We start from the raw sequence: 16,383 nt of genomic DNA, 5'->3' as shown, positions 1-16,383 counted from the left end.
CCTATATTCCCCTCTTTTTGTTTGTTATTAATAAACAACCAGGAGTTGGGAAAGCATTATCATTAGACTACTTCCTGCTGACTGGGGGCATCGAAGTCCTTGTAACTAACTTGACCTTCAGTATCAGAATATGATTGGGAAAGGTTCAGGCTTCTGGCTCTGTAGCTAGGGGCTACTACTAATCCTGTAACAGCAACTAGTTAAAATTCTGGTTAGAAATTTTTGGGTTTGTGGTTGAAGAAATCTATGGGCAAGAAATTTATAAGGCAGAGTGTGGCTAGTAGGATTAAGGAAAGGAGAAGGGAACGTTAAGATGGGTAGCACCCAATTTCATATTGGACTGTCTGTGATCCACAGGCCAGAGGCACCAAGCTATCTCCTACATTTGTTTTGGAGATCTTCTTGGAGTTCTCCAACCCTGCCTTTTACTATACCAAATTGCATAACACAGAAGCAACATTCCTCCCTGAGGAAGAGACAAAGATGACCTCCCTCTGCTGTTAGTAAATCTAAGCCTTGCTGATTTTGCAGCCAGTGAGTCTGTTTGGTTCTGGAGGGTAAGGATGATCTGGGCCACCCAGGGGATGACCTCAGAGGAAAACCTATAGTAAATATCTAGGGAAATAGTCTCACCGCTCAGGTGGTTATAACCAGGACTGTGAGAAAGGACAGCATCTAAACCACTCATTTGTCTTGCCATTCTGCTCTAAGCCCTCTGATGGGAACTGGCAAGGGTTCTTCACCAGGTACCACCCCTAGTTTTTAAAAAAGTACCACCAGGGTCTAAGACAGGGTGGACAGTCATAAACTTGAGTGCTGCAAAGATCGAGGTCTTATGAACATTCAGGTGTGAACGGCAGGGTTAGAGAGTATAGTGGTTCAGTGGGTGAGGCTACAGATGTCTTGACCTGGCAGGGACCCACAGCCAGAATTCCGAAGCAGCCAGGAACCATCCTGTTAGGTAGCTGATGTGTGGAAGTTCAAGTTGAAATGAGAGACAAAATGACCATGAGGACAGAGAGGAGGCATTGGTTTCATTTAGGAGGGATGACGTTAAGGACATAAGGATCTTTGAGGAGTGTTAGAGCGCGTCTTCTATCCTGTCTACAGCCAGGAGTTGAGAGAGTGAGGCATATACTCTGTGTTTTGATCATGCTTGATGGACAGCTATGACAAATGCTTTCCTCTGACTCCCATCTTCCACCTGGGGTACCATGTTCAGACTTCGTAGCCAGAAGGAAGAGGTTCAGTCTGGGAACAGGAAGGGCAGAAAGATGGTTCAAAATGGAGGTAAGAGAGCTTGGGGGTGCTGGAGAGATGGATCAGCAGTTAAAAGCACTGACTCATCTTCCAGAGGTCCTGAGTTCAATTCCCAATTCACAATCATCTGTAGTAGGATCCAATGCCTTCTTTTGGTGTGTCTGAAGACAATAACAGTCTACTCATACACATTAAATAAATAATAAAACTTTAATTTATTTTTTAAGATTTATTTATTTTATGTTTATGAGTACACTGTAGCTGTCTTCAGACACACCAGATGACAGCATCAGATCCCATTACAGATGGTTGTGAGCCACCATGTGAGTGCTGGGATTTGAACTCAGAATCTCTGGAGGAGCAGTGCTCTTAACCACTGAGCCATCTGTACAAAATCTAAATTATTTTTTTTAAAAAAAGAGAGCTTGCACATAGGGTATCTCCTTCCAGTTCTCCTCTCGCTGCAGCATTTGTGAAAGTCTCAAATAATATTGGGATCTAGGTTCCATTAGGTGGTTATTTGGATCAGTTATCTGAGGGGTCTTGAGGCTGAGTTTCAATGAGAAGGGGAACAAGTCTAGAGTCCTTCAGGTTGGGTGCCACGTGTAGAGGCTGGAGGTTTTCTAAAAGGTATCCTCAGGGGGAATGAGAGGGTATGGGGAAAAATGTCACCGCAGCCTATAGATGTCATGAAGTAGGGAAAGATGTTAGTGAAGCTGGAAGGGAGGATGGTGTTGGATATGGTCATAGTCTACTGTATTCATGTATAGAGTCTTAGGAATAGAGAAAAATATCATTTAAAAAAGTACACTTGGGACTGGAGAGATGGCTCAGAGGTCAAGAGCACTGGATTTGCTTGCAGAGGTCCTAGATTGGATTTCCAGAGCTCACAGGGCAGGTCACAACCATCTGTAACTCTAGTTTTGGGAGATTTGATGCCCTCTTCTGGCCTCAGAGGGCACCAGGCATGCGTGTGGTATGCAGACTTAGATGAAGGAAAATCACCCACATGCATGTACAGAAAGCTGTTCACAACACTTGCTTGTGAGTCCTGTCAGTGAGCGCTTTTTAGTCTGCATGTGCATTGCCGAAGATGGACATACAAGGTCTCACTGTGGATCATAATTAACAGACATTTTCACGTGATGTTGATGTTGGGAGAGCCATGAACCTTAAGGGAAATATTCTTCCTGTACCAACGAATTCCATAATAGCCCTGTATTCCTAGAGACAAGAGAAGTGCGTGTATTATGCCTGGGGAGGTGTAACACACGTTTCCCATGAAATGTATTTGAGGTGTCTCTTTAAAAGCACCTACTTATGCAGCATACCTTTCTTGGGAATAAAATAATCGAGTCTAGAAGTGTTTTCCACTTTAACGGCTCTCTTTCTCGTTTTAAGTTGAGCAGCAACTCGTTTCCATCTCCACCTTTTGGATTTAAAAACCCAAAGTCAGATACCCTCAAACCTGAAGCTCATATTCGATAGCATTTTAGATTAGGATTATTGAGTTAAAGGAAGTGCTTGATTTACTGTTGGACGTTGCACTAGTGTGCTTAAAGGAACAGTCCATATTAGTTTTTCTTGATGCATTCTGGAGTCTAATTAAATTTGTTTCTATTTCCCTGAAAGAAACTCTGTAACTTATACCCATTGAAGCAGTGAAGTCTACCTATGAGCACTGGGAAGAGTTGCTTCAGATTTGTCTCTGTGGTTATTTTCTGACAATATTTTTAATGGTTGGAAACAATGTATTTTGAAATGCACTCATTTGTATTTCTCCTGCCTACCAGCCCCTGATGACAGTTCATTATTGCTGCTGCGAGCTGAGTTATATTTAACCATGAAGAACTATGAGCAAGCCCTGCAGGACGCTGATACAGTTTGTCAGAGGGAACCTCTCCTGACCAAGGTGATTTATGCTTGTCAATTGGTCTTGGTGATGATCTTTCTGATTAAAGGTTATGGTGTGTATGTGTGTGTGCATGTGTGTGAATATGTGTGAGTATGTGTGTACATGTGGGTTGTGTGTGTGTATGAGTGTGTATACTGTGTGTGCATGTGTGAGTATGCATTTATGTGTATGTGTGTGTGAATATGAATGTGAGTACATGTGAGTATGTATGTGTATACACGTGGGATTGTGTGTATGTGTACTGTATGTGCATGTGTGATTATGCGTGTATGAGCCTGTATATGTGTGTGTGCCTGTGCATGCATGTGAGTGCATGTGTGTGTTTGAATGTGTATGTGTGAGTGTATGTATAAATGTGTGAGTGTGTGTGCACTGCATGTGCATGTGTGAGTATGTATGTGTGTACATAGTGTATGTATGTGCATGTATACCATCATACTTACCTGTGTAGGTACAGGTAGAGGCCAGAGACATTGAGATGTCTTCCCCATTGCTTCTCTACCTTGTATTTTGATTCAGGGTCTCTCACTAAGCATCAAGCTCACTCATTAGATAGACTAGCTGATCAGCAACACCCCTGGGATCCTCCTGTCTTCCCTTCCAGGATGCCACCCTCCCTGCTGGTTTCACATGGATGATAGGATCAGAACTCAAGCCCTCACGCTTGTGAAGTGAGCACTTTGCCAGCCCTAGGTTATGGTATTTTTATTCATAAGTTAGTGTGATTGTGATGAGGCACCTGAAGATAGTGCATATCTTATCTGTTTTATACTAGTCTGAATTTAGCAATTATTTCATACTAAATCTAATTTACCAGACCAAGTTGATTCCTGGATTCAGTTAATGCTTAAACAGTATTGTGTGCTTCACCCTTGCTATTTATTTGCTAATGTGCTTTACCCTGAATACTATTTAGCTCAATAGTTTGCAGTCAACACAGTCTCAAAATCTTTGTTCAAAATGCCTGGGAGCAGATGTATTTGGAATTTTGAATACTTTCATATTTTGTGGATAGTTCCATATATAATAATATAATTTGAGGATGAATCAACTGTAAGCATGTACTTTATTTCTTATATACAGATTACAAAGGTAATTAAACTTTCGTACAGCTTAATTCAGTGTTTTTAAAGTTTTGGGCATGAAGCAAAGCTCTGTGTCTTGGGACGTTCTGCTGGTGACATTGGCCCAGTGCTGAAGATGCTTTGCATTTTGGGGCATTTCCAGTTTCACAGTTTGGGGTTAAAAATGTCTATCCTGTATAAATAAGTCTGAAAGTTACACGAAATTAGATCCAAAGAACTATTGAAAAATACAATAGCTTCTGAATAACAGCAAACCCAACAGGGAAACTGATCTGAAAATGACAGTCGAAAATCATAAGTTGGTAAATATTTAACTGAGTAGCATACTGTACACAGAATACCTGTAAAATACAGGATCATTACAGAGAAAGTGAAAACCCAATCTAAGGAACAGAACAGAAGGAAAACTGAATCAATTCTGTGGGATTATAAAGTGATATAATGAATGTTCAGTTGAAATCACAGGAGGAGAAGAGAGAAACGGAGAAAGGAAATTTGGAAAGATAATGGCTTTCAAATTTAGTGGGAAACATTAACTTCAGTTTCACAAGATGAACAAGAAACCACTCAAAATAAATTCAAATCACAATCAGTCTGCTATTTAAGCTGGAATTGTTAAGAGTCTTGAATGTAGCAGGAAAGTATAGCCTATGGGGAAACAGCAAGATGGATGGTTGACATCCCATGAGAAATCATTGATACCAGTTAACATGGGAACAGCAAGATGGGTGGTTGGCATCTCCTGAGGAATCATGGAGGTCAGTCTACATGGCAACAGCAAGATGGATGGTTGACATCTCATGACGAATCATGGAAGATAGTCAACATGGGAACAGCAAGATGGGTGGTTGACATCTCATGACGAATCATGGAAGATAGTCAACATGGGAACAGCAAGATGGATGGTTGACATCTCATGACGAATCATGGAAGATAGTCAACATGGGAACAGCAAGATGGATGGTTGATGTCTCATAAGGAATCCTGGACACAAGTCAACATGGGAACAGCATATTCAAAGTGGGAAAGGAATACATCAGTGTGCCTGCAAAGCAACACCCATGAAATGGCATCTACTAGAAATCCATGCTAAATATGAAGACATGGGAAGTTTTAAATGGCTGTACAAATGTAGTTTGAAAACACAAAGCATGCAAAAATTAAATGGCCATATGATCTCAAAGCATATCAGAAGACACTAAAAGAATATTCGAGATCCATCAGGAGACTTCATCTCAACCTAATTGGCACTCGTAGAACAATGCATTTAACTATATAGCATACATATCCTTTAATGCCTGTTGGAACCAGTGTGCACAGAACAGTATCAAGATTCAAAATATTGAAATTTTCAAATGAAGACTCTCTCAAAACAAATTAGAAGTTAACAGGAGCAACAAGAGCTAGGAAATCTTTGTGTATCTTCAACTTGTTTCTTAAACAATACTTCGGACAGAAAAGATATCAAAAGGGAACTAGCCAACATTTAAATTAATGACAAAATACATTATATATTTAGCTTTTTAGATGTAGTTAAAGCCATTCTTAGAGGGAAATTTATATTATTATCATCTCCTATTAAAGGAGAAAGGTCCCAAATCGATCTGTTAACTTATAAAACTAGATCAAAAAGAGCAAGTTAAAACCAAGGTGAGAGGCCGGAGATGTCTTGGTGAGTAAGAACTCATCCTGCTCTTCCAGGAGACTTGAGGTTGGCCTTAGTGGGTGGTTCACAACTGCCTTCAATTCTAGCTCCAGGGCATACAACATCCCTCTCCAGTGTCTTCACAAACCTGAACACAGATGGCATATCAACAGACAGTCGCAAGCAGACACATTTAAAAAAAAAAAAAAAAAAACAACCTTACCAAACCCAGGTGAACAAAAGAAAGGAAATAAATGTAAGATGGACAGTCAACAAATGGAACCGGAAAACACAAATTATAAAAACAAGGATTTGTTATGAGTTGTTTGTGAGTGGTTCTCCATCAAACTTATGAAACTCCTGATCCTCAGAAGATACTGGTGCAGAGAAGAGAGAGTAACACAGCAGAAGCATGCGAGAAGGAGGAATCCTGCTCGGCCTAGAAGAGATGAACGTGTACCGATTCAGTAATAATTCACACATCGGGCTAAATGGTTAAGGAATTTGAGCAGGTATTTTATTGGAAAAGATGACGAGAGTATCAAATAAATGCCAAAACGATGAACCACTCTTAGTCCCGCTGCCTTGTGGACTCTGAGCACCACACATGTACACATCTAAAAATTGGTAAATGTTAGTATACGTAAATCATAACTGTTTTACTAATTATAATTTATATTTGACATAGATATAAGCTTTGATGTTTTGTTCAAGATTGCTTTAGATATTCAAGATTTTTATAAATCATATAAACTTCATAAATATAATAAAATTAAGTTGACAGATTCTAATTTAGATGTAGTTAAAGCCATTCTTAGAGGGAAATTTATATTATTATCATCTCCTATTAAAGGAGAAAGGTCCCAAATCGATCTGTTAACTTATAAAACTAGATCAAAAAGAGCAAATTAAAACCAAGGTGAGAGGCCGGAGAATTTCTTTGGGCATAAATATCAGTTACAGGCATCCCTGCATTCTGGTTGTAGATGTATTTATTAAACAGTGAACCTGGGCAGTTATTAAGACAGGGAGACACAGTATACACCCATCTACCTAATCAAACTCTTATAACACATTTTCCAAGGCTGTTGTAGCCCGATGTATATAATCTTGCTGTGTTTTAAAATGTATTCTTTGTCTTTGGGTAAATCCAGGGGCACCACATAAAAGCCCAGATTCTTTCTGGATTGGGAAGAAATAAAGAAGTGTTAAAGGAATTTATCTACTGCCTTGCTTTAAATCCTGAGTGCAACTCGGCGAAGAAGGAAACGCAGAAGGTATGTGTTCTCATAAGCGGCTTCCTCCTTTGGGTATCAAATGTGACATGTGGCCTTTAGTCATGCCAGGAGGCCTTGTCTGTAAGAGCAGCAAACGTGATTTCAAATGCCCATGATAGTGTAATGAACAGCACAGTGATAATACAAACCACATTCGATAACTTCTAATTGAGGATGCTGCAGAGAGTCTGATGAGACAGTGCACACACACCCCAGTTGTTTTGAGAGATTGGTATGTGAGGTCACCTTGCAGTACAAGGCTCTGGAGACTGAACACTGATCCTGGTAAGAGGCACTGTGACACATGTATAGTTCACTCTGCAGACTCGCAGCAAAGTTTTGTCAGCATGGTACACATGTAGACCAATGCACCATGCTTAGTGTAAGACTCTATCCTTGCTAAATGCCTCCACAGTACTCATGACCTTTACATAGCCTTTCTGGTGACAGGGTCTTTTGTTTACTTCGTCAGTGTTTCCAGTGTTAACACGTGTCCACATTATAATTTCTGCTGATCAGTACATTTTCTTTTGTGGTGCTTTAGAACACAAGTCAGTGTTTTCCCTCTGTTTTAGAGTCTTAAGAATAGCTTTCTTTCTTTGAAATATTTTCTCACAGAAGAGGGTTTCTGCTGTCTCCTCGCTTTCTTGTTTACACCCCCTCAACACACACACCCTCCCCCCAACCCTTGCTTCATCACCTACATCTGGCAGTCCCATGTTGAAGTTTAACGCTCTTGCATTGACGTTGGGGAATTTGCTTGCATCTTACCCATAAGACCACGCCCTCTGATCCTGTTAGAAATGTAGTCAGCTGAAATAAATAGGCATGATTCGTCTAAAGTAGAACTTCTGGGAAGACGCCTTTCCTTCTGGTGCTGTTGGCTGGTGTCTGCTGATCCGTACTGCAGTCAGGTTTCGGGCCTCTGTGGCAACTTGTGTCAGTAATGTCCAGTCATGGTTGAACCCCTCCATCAAACTCCTTGTATCTACCCTCAAAGCTCCTCCTCTGAAAGCCTGGCTCCTCCTCTGAATGCGTGGCTCCTCCTCTGAAAGCGTGGCTCCTCCTCTGAATGCGTGGCTCCTCCTCTGAAAGCCTGGCTCCTCCCAACTGACCCTCACGTCACTGTTGTCCGAAAGTCCCAGCAAGCTCAAATGGAGCATGGGTGCTCAGATCCCCGGGTATTGTAGATTCTTGCCTGCCTGGTACCACTTGGCTTGTGAGGTTTCTCCCCTCCAGCATTCTCTGACTGATGGAGATGCTTTATCACAGAATTAACATTGGTCCACTGATACGCCTGAAATCCAGTCCTGCCCCCCACAGCTCTGCGGAAGCCATAGCAGAGCCACGCTGTGACTGACATCCCCGCCGACGCTGCACTGCTTGCAATTACAGAGGCTACTTGCCACCATGCTCGCCATGCTCGCATTGCAGCATAAAGAGCAGGGAGAAAGATTTAAAAAGAAAACAAAGCTTGTCTCCGTTTCTCAAGTGTCATTCACATCTCTTCACTTGCATTAATCCCTGGGGTTCAGCTGAGTCTTCAAGGCTTGGCAGCCAGAAAGCCTAACTGGCGTCCCTTCCCCGATTAAGGGCAGGGCGAGTAAAACTTGAGCCAGAATTCTGGCCTGTTACCAGATGCTCCCTGGCCCATGAACACGGCAGCCCTCTAGAAAACTCTCAGTCCTGTGGGTGATGACATCTTGGGTTTAATCTGAGATCCCTGCAGGCTCTGGAGCCTTCAACTGTGACACGTTAGGGCTTGCCACAGCTCGCAGAGCCAGACAGAAGACAGACGTGATGCTCATGTTTTGTCATTGATAGGACAAATGGAAAGGGATTAGAATGCACAGTTAGTAATACACTGTCTATGGTTTCAAAATGTTTAAATTTGAAAAGGTTGGCAGGTGGAATATGGCAATTATTCTTTTTTGAGTTTGGGGGAAGGTGTCTGTTTGGCTTCTGTTGACTCTGAACCATTAACAATGTGTTAGAGATTTTTTCCTCCTGGGTATTTGACCATGTATCTTCTATTTTTTGAAATTTTTGCAGGTAATATGTGAGGTGTTCTTTTCAGCTTCAGAAAATGAGCAACAGAACTCAGCACCTTCCACCCAAACTGGACCGAAGGCCCTTTGTGATGGCCAGATGAGCCCACAGAATCCTCTGGAAGAAGCAGGCGGTCACGCTAATGCAGACAGTCCTAAGGTGTGGAGAGCCCATATCTGCCACTGGGTTGCTTGCTATGTTGGTGGTTCCTCTCGGGTCATGGCACCACACGGACTTGATGTGACTAGTGGGAACTTTTAGGTGCAGTCACTGGGACCAGTGGGACAGTGATGGAAATTCTGGAGCCCCTCCAAATGTCTCCACACATTTTGGAACATCTCTAGAACATCAGGAGAGCTGATATTCTTTCATTGGTCTGAATGTGTGATATATAATTTATACATACATGGATGCATACATTACAGATGTGAAGATTGCTTTTCTCAGAAAGAAGTTGTCCTCTGTTTTACCATGAAAGATGTAAAGCATTTCTGAGTAGCCAATAGAAAATGCCAACCATGTGGAAGAGCACAGTCCCTCTCTTCTTCCTCAGAGATCTATTTCGTGCGTGCAGAGACTAGGGGTAAACACTGGGTGTCGGCTTCTGTTGCCTACACTTCTTCTTTGAGATAGGATTTCTTACTGATCCTGGATTAGATATGGTATTGTGCTGGCCTAGCTGTCTCCTGGCACTGAGGGTGCAAACGCAAGGCCTCACATTTGCCAAGCAAGCACATTACCCACTGCCGAACCATCTCCACAGTCCCTCTCCAAAGATTTCTAAGAAGGCTAATGCATAGTTTGGTTTGGTTTCCTTGTGTCCCGTGGCTCTGGAATATTTCAGGATTCTCTTTTTCTCTTTAAACAGACTCCATCTGAGAAGCCCGATGTACCAGAGAACACCAACTCCTCGGTTTTGTATTTTATTCTGGGCCTCCACTGTGAAGAGGATAAGAAGGCGCTGGAAGGCGTCATCCCAGCTGCACCAAGCGGCACCTTGAAAAGGCAGCTTCCCAGCGATGCAGAAGACAAGGAGCTTGATGTGAATACCCCTGAGAAGATTCCCAAAAAAGGTCAGCAAGCAGCCTCTTGCCATTGTGTACTGAAACCAAAGGGGGAGAGTATTAGTACTCCACTGACTTGAAAAGGGTCTTCGCACAAGTGAAACGCATGAGGAAATGAGCATACCAGCTTATGTTCTACAGCTAATTTTGCAGGGACTTTAAATTGAAAAAGAGAACAATTAGATGAAATTTTAATCTTCCTGAATTATGTGTACCAACCTGATCAATTCTTCTTTTATATTTGCTGGAATACACATACACAGACATAGACATAGACATAGACAGACATAGACATAGACATAGACATAGACATAGACATAGACATAGACATAGACAGACATAGACATAGACATCATATCATTTGTTAACACTGATGTTGACACATTTTATCCTGAAGAAAATAAACTCATTGTTTGGTGTCTCACAGAAGTTCAGATGTTAGTTCTAACATTTGAAATTTTTTCAGATGCAGATTCCTCACCTCAGAGGAATGCGAACTCTTTAGAAGAAGAGCCAGAGTTCACAATTGATGCGACTGACTTTGAGTGTGCACTGTGCATGAGGTAGGCTGGCACAGAACGTGTGCAGCTCTTTAACAATAGTAAGCCTTTCTGCATTCTATGACTGTGTGCAAGGTACTACTAGTGAACACACATACACACACACACACACACACACACATATCCCCTAAGATATTTATTTCTATGATAAAACATGATGACAATAATCAAGTTGGGGAGGAAAAGGTTTATTTGGCCACCTTCCAAATCATAGTCTGTCACTGGAGGAAGTTGGGACAGGAAGTCAAACGGGACAGGAAGTCAAACGGGACAGGAACCTGGAGGCAGGAGTTGATGCAGAGGCCATGGAGAGGTGCTGCTTACTGGCTTGCTCTCCATGGCTTGCTCAACCTGCTTTTTATAGAACCCAGAGTGGTACCTCCCACAATGGGCTAGCCCCTGCCACATCAATCACTAATTAAGAAAATTAAATGCCTTGCCTGGTGAAGGCATCTTCTCCATCAGGGTTTCCTTTTCTCAAATGTCTCCAATTAGGTCAGATTTAACATAAAATTAGCCCAATATGTATGAGCAATAATTGATTTATTTTCTAGAAACCCAATGAAGATGTAAAGGGAGGGTGGATATGAGTAACTCCTGGGCTGGAATGGGAACTGGGTAGGGCATCCTTTTAATGCAGGCAGCTTACCTGAAAGTCTGTTCTGGACACATCTTTCTGAAAACTCAGGATCTTCTTCCCAGGTTGCTCTTTGAACCTGTCACTACGCCCTGTGGACATACGTTTTGCCTCAAATGCCTTGAGCGCTGCCTGGACCATGCCCCTCACTGTCCACTGTGCAAAGACAAGCTTTCAGAGGTGAGTGGCTCCTGAGGTGAAGCATCTTCTTGTGCTTTGGCGAGCAGGTCATGCTTCTTCCTACACCTACTGTTATAATCGGGTTGATTTGATCAAAGACAGAAAATTTCCCACTTCTCCATAAATCAAAACACATAAAGAAGCATTAGATGCAGCTGTAACTAAGGATTAAAGCAATTTCTGGGTATAAATCATTGAGTTAGATTGAAAACAGCTAGGAGTATATATATTTGGAGTATGCATTCACTCCAGATTGATACATTACAGTGCATTGAGTGTGTGTCTGGGTTGTTCCCAGCTGTTGCTAAGTCTCTTTATGCCCTTCCCAGTTAGTTGCTACTGTCTTTGGTCTGAAGCCAAATCCAGTAAAATATAGGGTATATAGAGAAGCGATTTGTTGCTATTTATCCTTAATGTAAACCCCCGAGTGCATTTGTATCGAGCATGAAGATAAGATACATCACAGAGCCGTGTGCTGTGTGCTGGCTCCGTTGTTCCCATTTACCTTCCCCGAGGCAAATTCTTTAGCTTCTTGTAGGGGTAAGGACTTCCCTCACACCCTCAAGTTGAGACTAGTAACCTTTGTTTTCATTTTATTCCAGAAATATGCAACCTGCAATGGCTAGAGTAATGTGTGTTTCTCCTTCCCTTTCTCTCCACACTAAGCACACACCCTGAGACACACTCCTAAGCTTAAATTAACTTTAAAAAATTCTGACATACAGCAAGAGAGGGTGTTAAAATGAGGTAAAGCTTAAAGTGCTTGTAACTTTTTAATTCACCACCAAAACCTGTTCAAATAAGTCATCACCATAACGACCTGGCTAAAATGAGTACATACCTGTTATTAAGTTTCAGTGCACGTGCTTCTCTTATTAAGTTGCAGTGTACATGCTTGTGTTACTAAGTTACATGGCAGTGTACATGCTTGTGTTACTAAGGCGCGTGGCACATTGTTAAATCACATACATATTGCCCCTTTGAGGTCACAGAATGGTTATCAGTGTTGTGCTATGCACATGTTCCACAACCTTAGACAAGTTCTGAGCTTGCGTGGTGGTTCATTATGAAGTGTCTCTATGCTCTTCCTGAAGCTATTATCATCTCTTGCTAACAGGCTCCCTTGTGCATGCCTGTTCTCAGAGTCTAGGGCCTGGAGTTGGCTCCTTTATGCCTGTGAAAACAAAAGTTTGCCCCAATAACACAGACATTTTACTCTCTTCTCTACTGTCTCATGCGGGGGCGTGCAAAGAAGGAAAGCCTGGCACCTGCATGGGGAATGTGGATGAAAACATCACAGTAATACCCATTGCTCTGTGTGCTAACCAAAATACCTATCAAAACTTTCTTCTCTTTTCTTTTTTTGTTGGTTGTTACTGTTGCTGTTGTTGTCGTTATTGTTGTTGTTGAAATAGGTTTCTCTGGGTAGCCCTGACTGTCCTAGGGCTCACTCTGTAGACCAAGCTGACTTCACACTCAGAAATCTACCTGCCTCTGCCTCCCAACTTCCGGGATTAAAGGCATGCCCCGTTACTACTAGGCACAGTAAGGTTTTTCAAAGAGAAAAAAGAAACACCTTAGAGGTTTGCCAACTATAAGCCCTTTAAGGACAAAGATGTCCAGACTCCAGTTTTTATTGGGTTGCCAGAGAGCCTTAGTCACCCAAACAGCAAATGCCAGGCAACCCTTTCTTTCCTGCACAGCAGAACTCTTCAGGCAACACACAGGGCTAAGCTTTGTGCTTCAGGATGAATTAACATTTCCCATCACCTAACAACCTTCTCTGTTGTAGCTGTTGGCAACCAGGAATTTCAATGTGACCGTTCTGACTGAAGAGCTGATATTCCGGTACTTACCAGACGAGCTGTCTGACAGGAAGAGGGTCTATGATGAAGAGATGTCAGAACTGTCCCAGTAAGTGCTTACCTCACACAAGCCTGGTCCTGGCTGGAGAACACTGAGGAAAATCTTGGTTGATGTCAGCCGAGCCTTAGACTTTGTTTTTTTTCATAATAGAATTTTTTTTGGTCTTTCAGTGGGAAAAAATGTGTTAGTTGCAAAATATCTGTGGGAATTTAATTGTAAGTAATTATAAGAAATATTTCAAAACATATTTCTGGGAAGTTATCTATTTGTTTTCTGTATCTAAATAACTTTCTGAATGGAAAGACAGAAGTCTGGAGAGCAAGCAGGATTGTGACTCAGGATTTCCTCTCTCCAGCCGGTTCAAGTTTGGTGTTTCCATACAGACCTGGTTGATGCTTCATTCTTACATTTAAAATCTAACGCCTTTGTGGGGTTTTTGCTTTGTGAAGTATTTTTTAAGGGTGATTCTGCTACAACCTTTACACGTACAGTAACAACGCAGGATGCTCTCTGTCATCAAATTAAATATGGCAGACTTGGCTAAAGCCTAGCTGAGCAGAGACCTTTCTCGTGCCAGGACCCTTGGCCATCCCTGCTTGCTCAGCCCTGAGTCAGGCTCAGATTTTGTCCAGTTGGCAGCTTTGGTTGTCGTAGCAACTACTTGCCTCTGCTCTGATCAGCTTACACTTCTGAGTCAACATTTCCTCTCCCTCTGCAGTCTGACCAGAGACGTGCCCATCTTCGTGTGTGCTATGGCCTTCCCCACGGTTCCCTGCCCTCTCCATGTGTTCGAGCCCCGCTACCGGCTCATGATAAGGAGATGCATGGAAACTGGCACCAAGCGATTTGGCATGTGTTTATCCGCGGAGAACGCAGGGTAAGGAACAGCATCTCAAGGGTCCTAATGAAGTCCTTACTTCCTCTTTTCCTTGAAGAACAATTATGCTTGGAAACCCTTCTTTTTTCACCAATTACTTCCAGGAAGTTTAAGCTCAGGGCTTAGGCAAAATACCACCCCGCCTTTTCTAATGTCATCTCTGTTCGCCCCATTATCACATTCACAAGTCCTCTGTGCTGTCACCCACCGCCCTCTGCCTGCAATTCTCTGCTTGCCCATCTATGCACAGAGCTCTGGTCTAGAAGAAAAAAAATGCATACATCACCACTGAAGCCTTGCTCAGTCTCCAGCCACGACGCTAATGTTTTCAATCTTTCATAAACTCTGCCACATGATGTCACCTCTTGTTGCTCCACATCAGTTGCCTGGAGAGGATGCTGTGAGGCAGCAGGAGCCTGGGGCCTGCCTTGGAGACTTGAGTCCCTTCCTGTCGTAAAAGAGGCTTTAGCAGTGCTACATGGGCATGGCCATAATGAGGTTGCTGTCCAAGTGCATATATATAAAATCATATACTTCTAGAGGACTCTGGAGGAGGGGACCTACCTCCTTTATGCTGACACCTACTGCAAAGGAAGCTGGGAAGGGTAGCCTGTTCATGTGCCCAGGAAGAAGAAGAGAATAGATTATAAAAGTCACTCAATAGTTTCTACCATAAATACCCAGGGACGAATAATTTTTAAGAGAATATACATGTATGAAGAAAACCCTAAGACTACTGATTGATATCCATGAAGCAGTGTCTGGAAGACCGTGTTAATGGAGGCTAAGATGTGGTCCCATAGGAAGGCCATTTCTATCCAACTAACTCATTGAGTTGACATCCCAAGAAGATTGCGTTTGCCCATTTCAGGATCCATGTGACAGGGAAAAGAACCAGATAGTTTTGAATAAATCAAATGACCAGAAGGAAGGACACTCCTATAAAATCAGAATCATAAGCCATAGTCAACAAACCTGTGAAGCAGAACATGAAGGTCAGGACAGATCTGCTCAAATATACTCCAAATGTATGTATAATTGCATGAAGGAGAGAGACTACCTGTAAGGATACCTATTAAGTAGTAAGGAAGGAGCGGTCTAAATAGGACATTAAATGTTTCTTCCCTACTTGATAGTATCTGTTTTTAATCTGTTAAAACATTGCTGTGAAAACCAAAAAATCAGAAGATGTTTTTAAAAATTAAGAGAGACCATAAGAGATTATTCTCAGAATTAGGAGCAGGCAAAGACGTTTTTATATAAGACACTGAGTGTGCACAGAGGCATTATTAGTAAATCAGTATATTTTACCGTTTGTCTCATCAGAAGTCAATGAAAGCAGGGTGACAATGCTCTATCGACTACACTGTGAGAGTAAACACTGGGGAGCAAGAAGAAACCCCCAGATACATGATGAACTGTGGTCCTCAAACACTGTCAGAGAGCAGAGGTCACTCACTCCAGCTCCTCTAGGAAAGGGTGAGAGGGAAACCAGGGAGATATGATTATGTTTGAATTCTGCTAGTTTTTAAAGGCACGTTGATGGCCCTTGTGGATCAGCATGAGAAGGCAGCTGCTGGGAGCTGCAGGCAAGAGAAATTTGCACCACTCATGGGTTCTTGCCCACAGACAGGACAGAATGATCCTGGATGGGACAGGCTCTGCAGCTGAGGCAGACACAGGAGATGCTTCCGCATCCTGAAGGCAGGAATGAGGTAGGGTAGTTCTGTCAGGAAACCAGGAGGAGAAATGCTTTTATTAGATATAAAATTGGTTTGTGACTTGAGAATCCAGATTCATCTTTAGTTTGGAGATAGGACGTAGTGCAGTTGCTCGTGGTAAGAGTGTAGGAAGCAGGCATCTTAGGGTTCAAAACTTGACTTTAAATCTTACTGAGCTTGAGCAAGTTCATGCTCTGTACCGCTGTGCTGTACCATGAAATGCTGTGCAGGGTACATCGGCATGGTC

The 16,383-nt window shown here is 42.3% G+C and overlaps 1 protein-coding gene across 1 annotated transcript in view; it reads left to right on the top strand.

Annotated features, from left to right (window-relative positions):
* Lonrf2 (LON peptidase N-terminal domain and ring finger 2) overlaps positions 1-16,383 on the top strand; it is a 41,392-nt gene that overhangs the window by 10,432 nt on the left and 14,577 nt on the right. The window contains exons 2-9 of the mRNA XM_006244869.5: positions 3,054-3,172; positions 7,060-7,182; positions 9,235-9,390; positions 10,100-10,304; positions 10,762-10,858; positions 11,558-11,672; positions 13,465-13,586; positions 14,257-14,415. Of these exons, the coding sequence (XP_006244931.1) occupies positions 3,054-3,172; positions 7,060-7,182; positions 9,235-9,390; positions 10,100-10,304; positions 10,762-10,858; positions 11,558-11,672; positions 13,465-13,586; positions 14,257-14,415 (1,096 nt within the window). The remainder of the gene's footprint in view (positions 1-3,053; positions 3,173-7,059; positions 7,183-9,234; positions 9,391-10,099; positions 10,305-10,761; positions 10,859-11,557; positions 11,673-13,464; positions 13,587-14,256; positions 14,416-16,383) is intronic.

Source organism: Rattus norvegicus, chromosome 9 (genome assembly GCF_036323735.1).
Source record: "Rattus norvegicus strain BN/NHsdMcwi chromosome 9, GRCr8, whole genome shotgun sequence".
Taxonomy (NCBI): Eukaryota; Metazoa; Chordata; class Mammalia; order Rodentia; family Muridae; genus Rattus; species Rattus norvegicus.
This window is presented reverse-complemented; position numbering and strand designations above follow the sequence as displayed.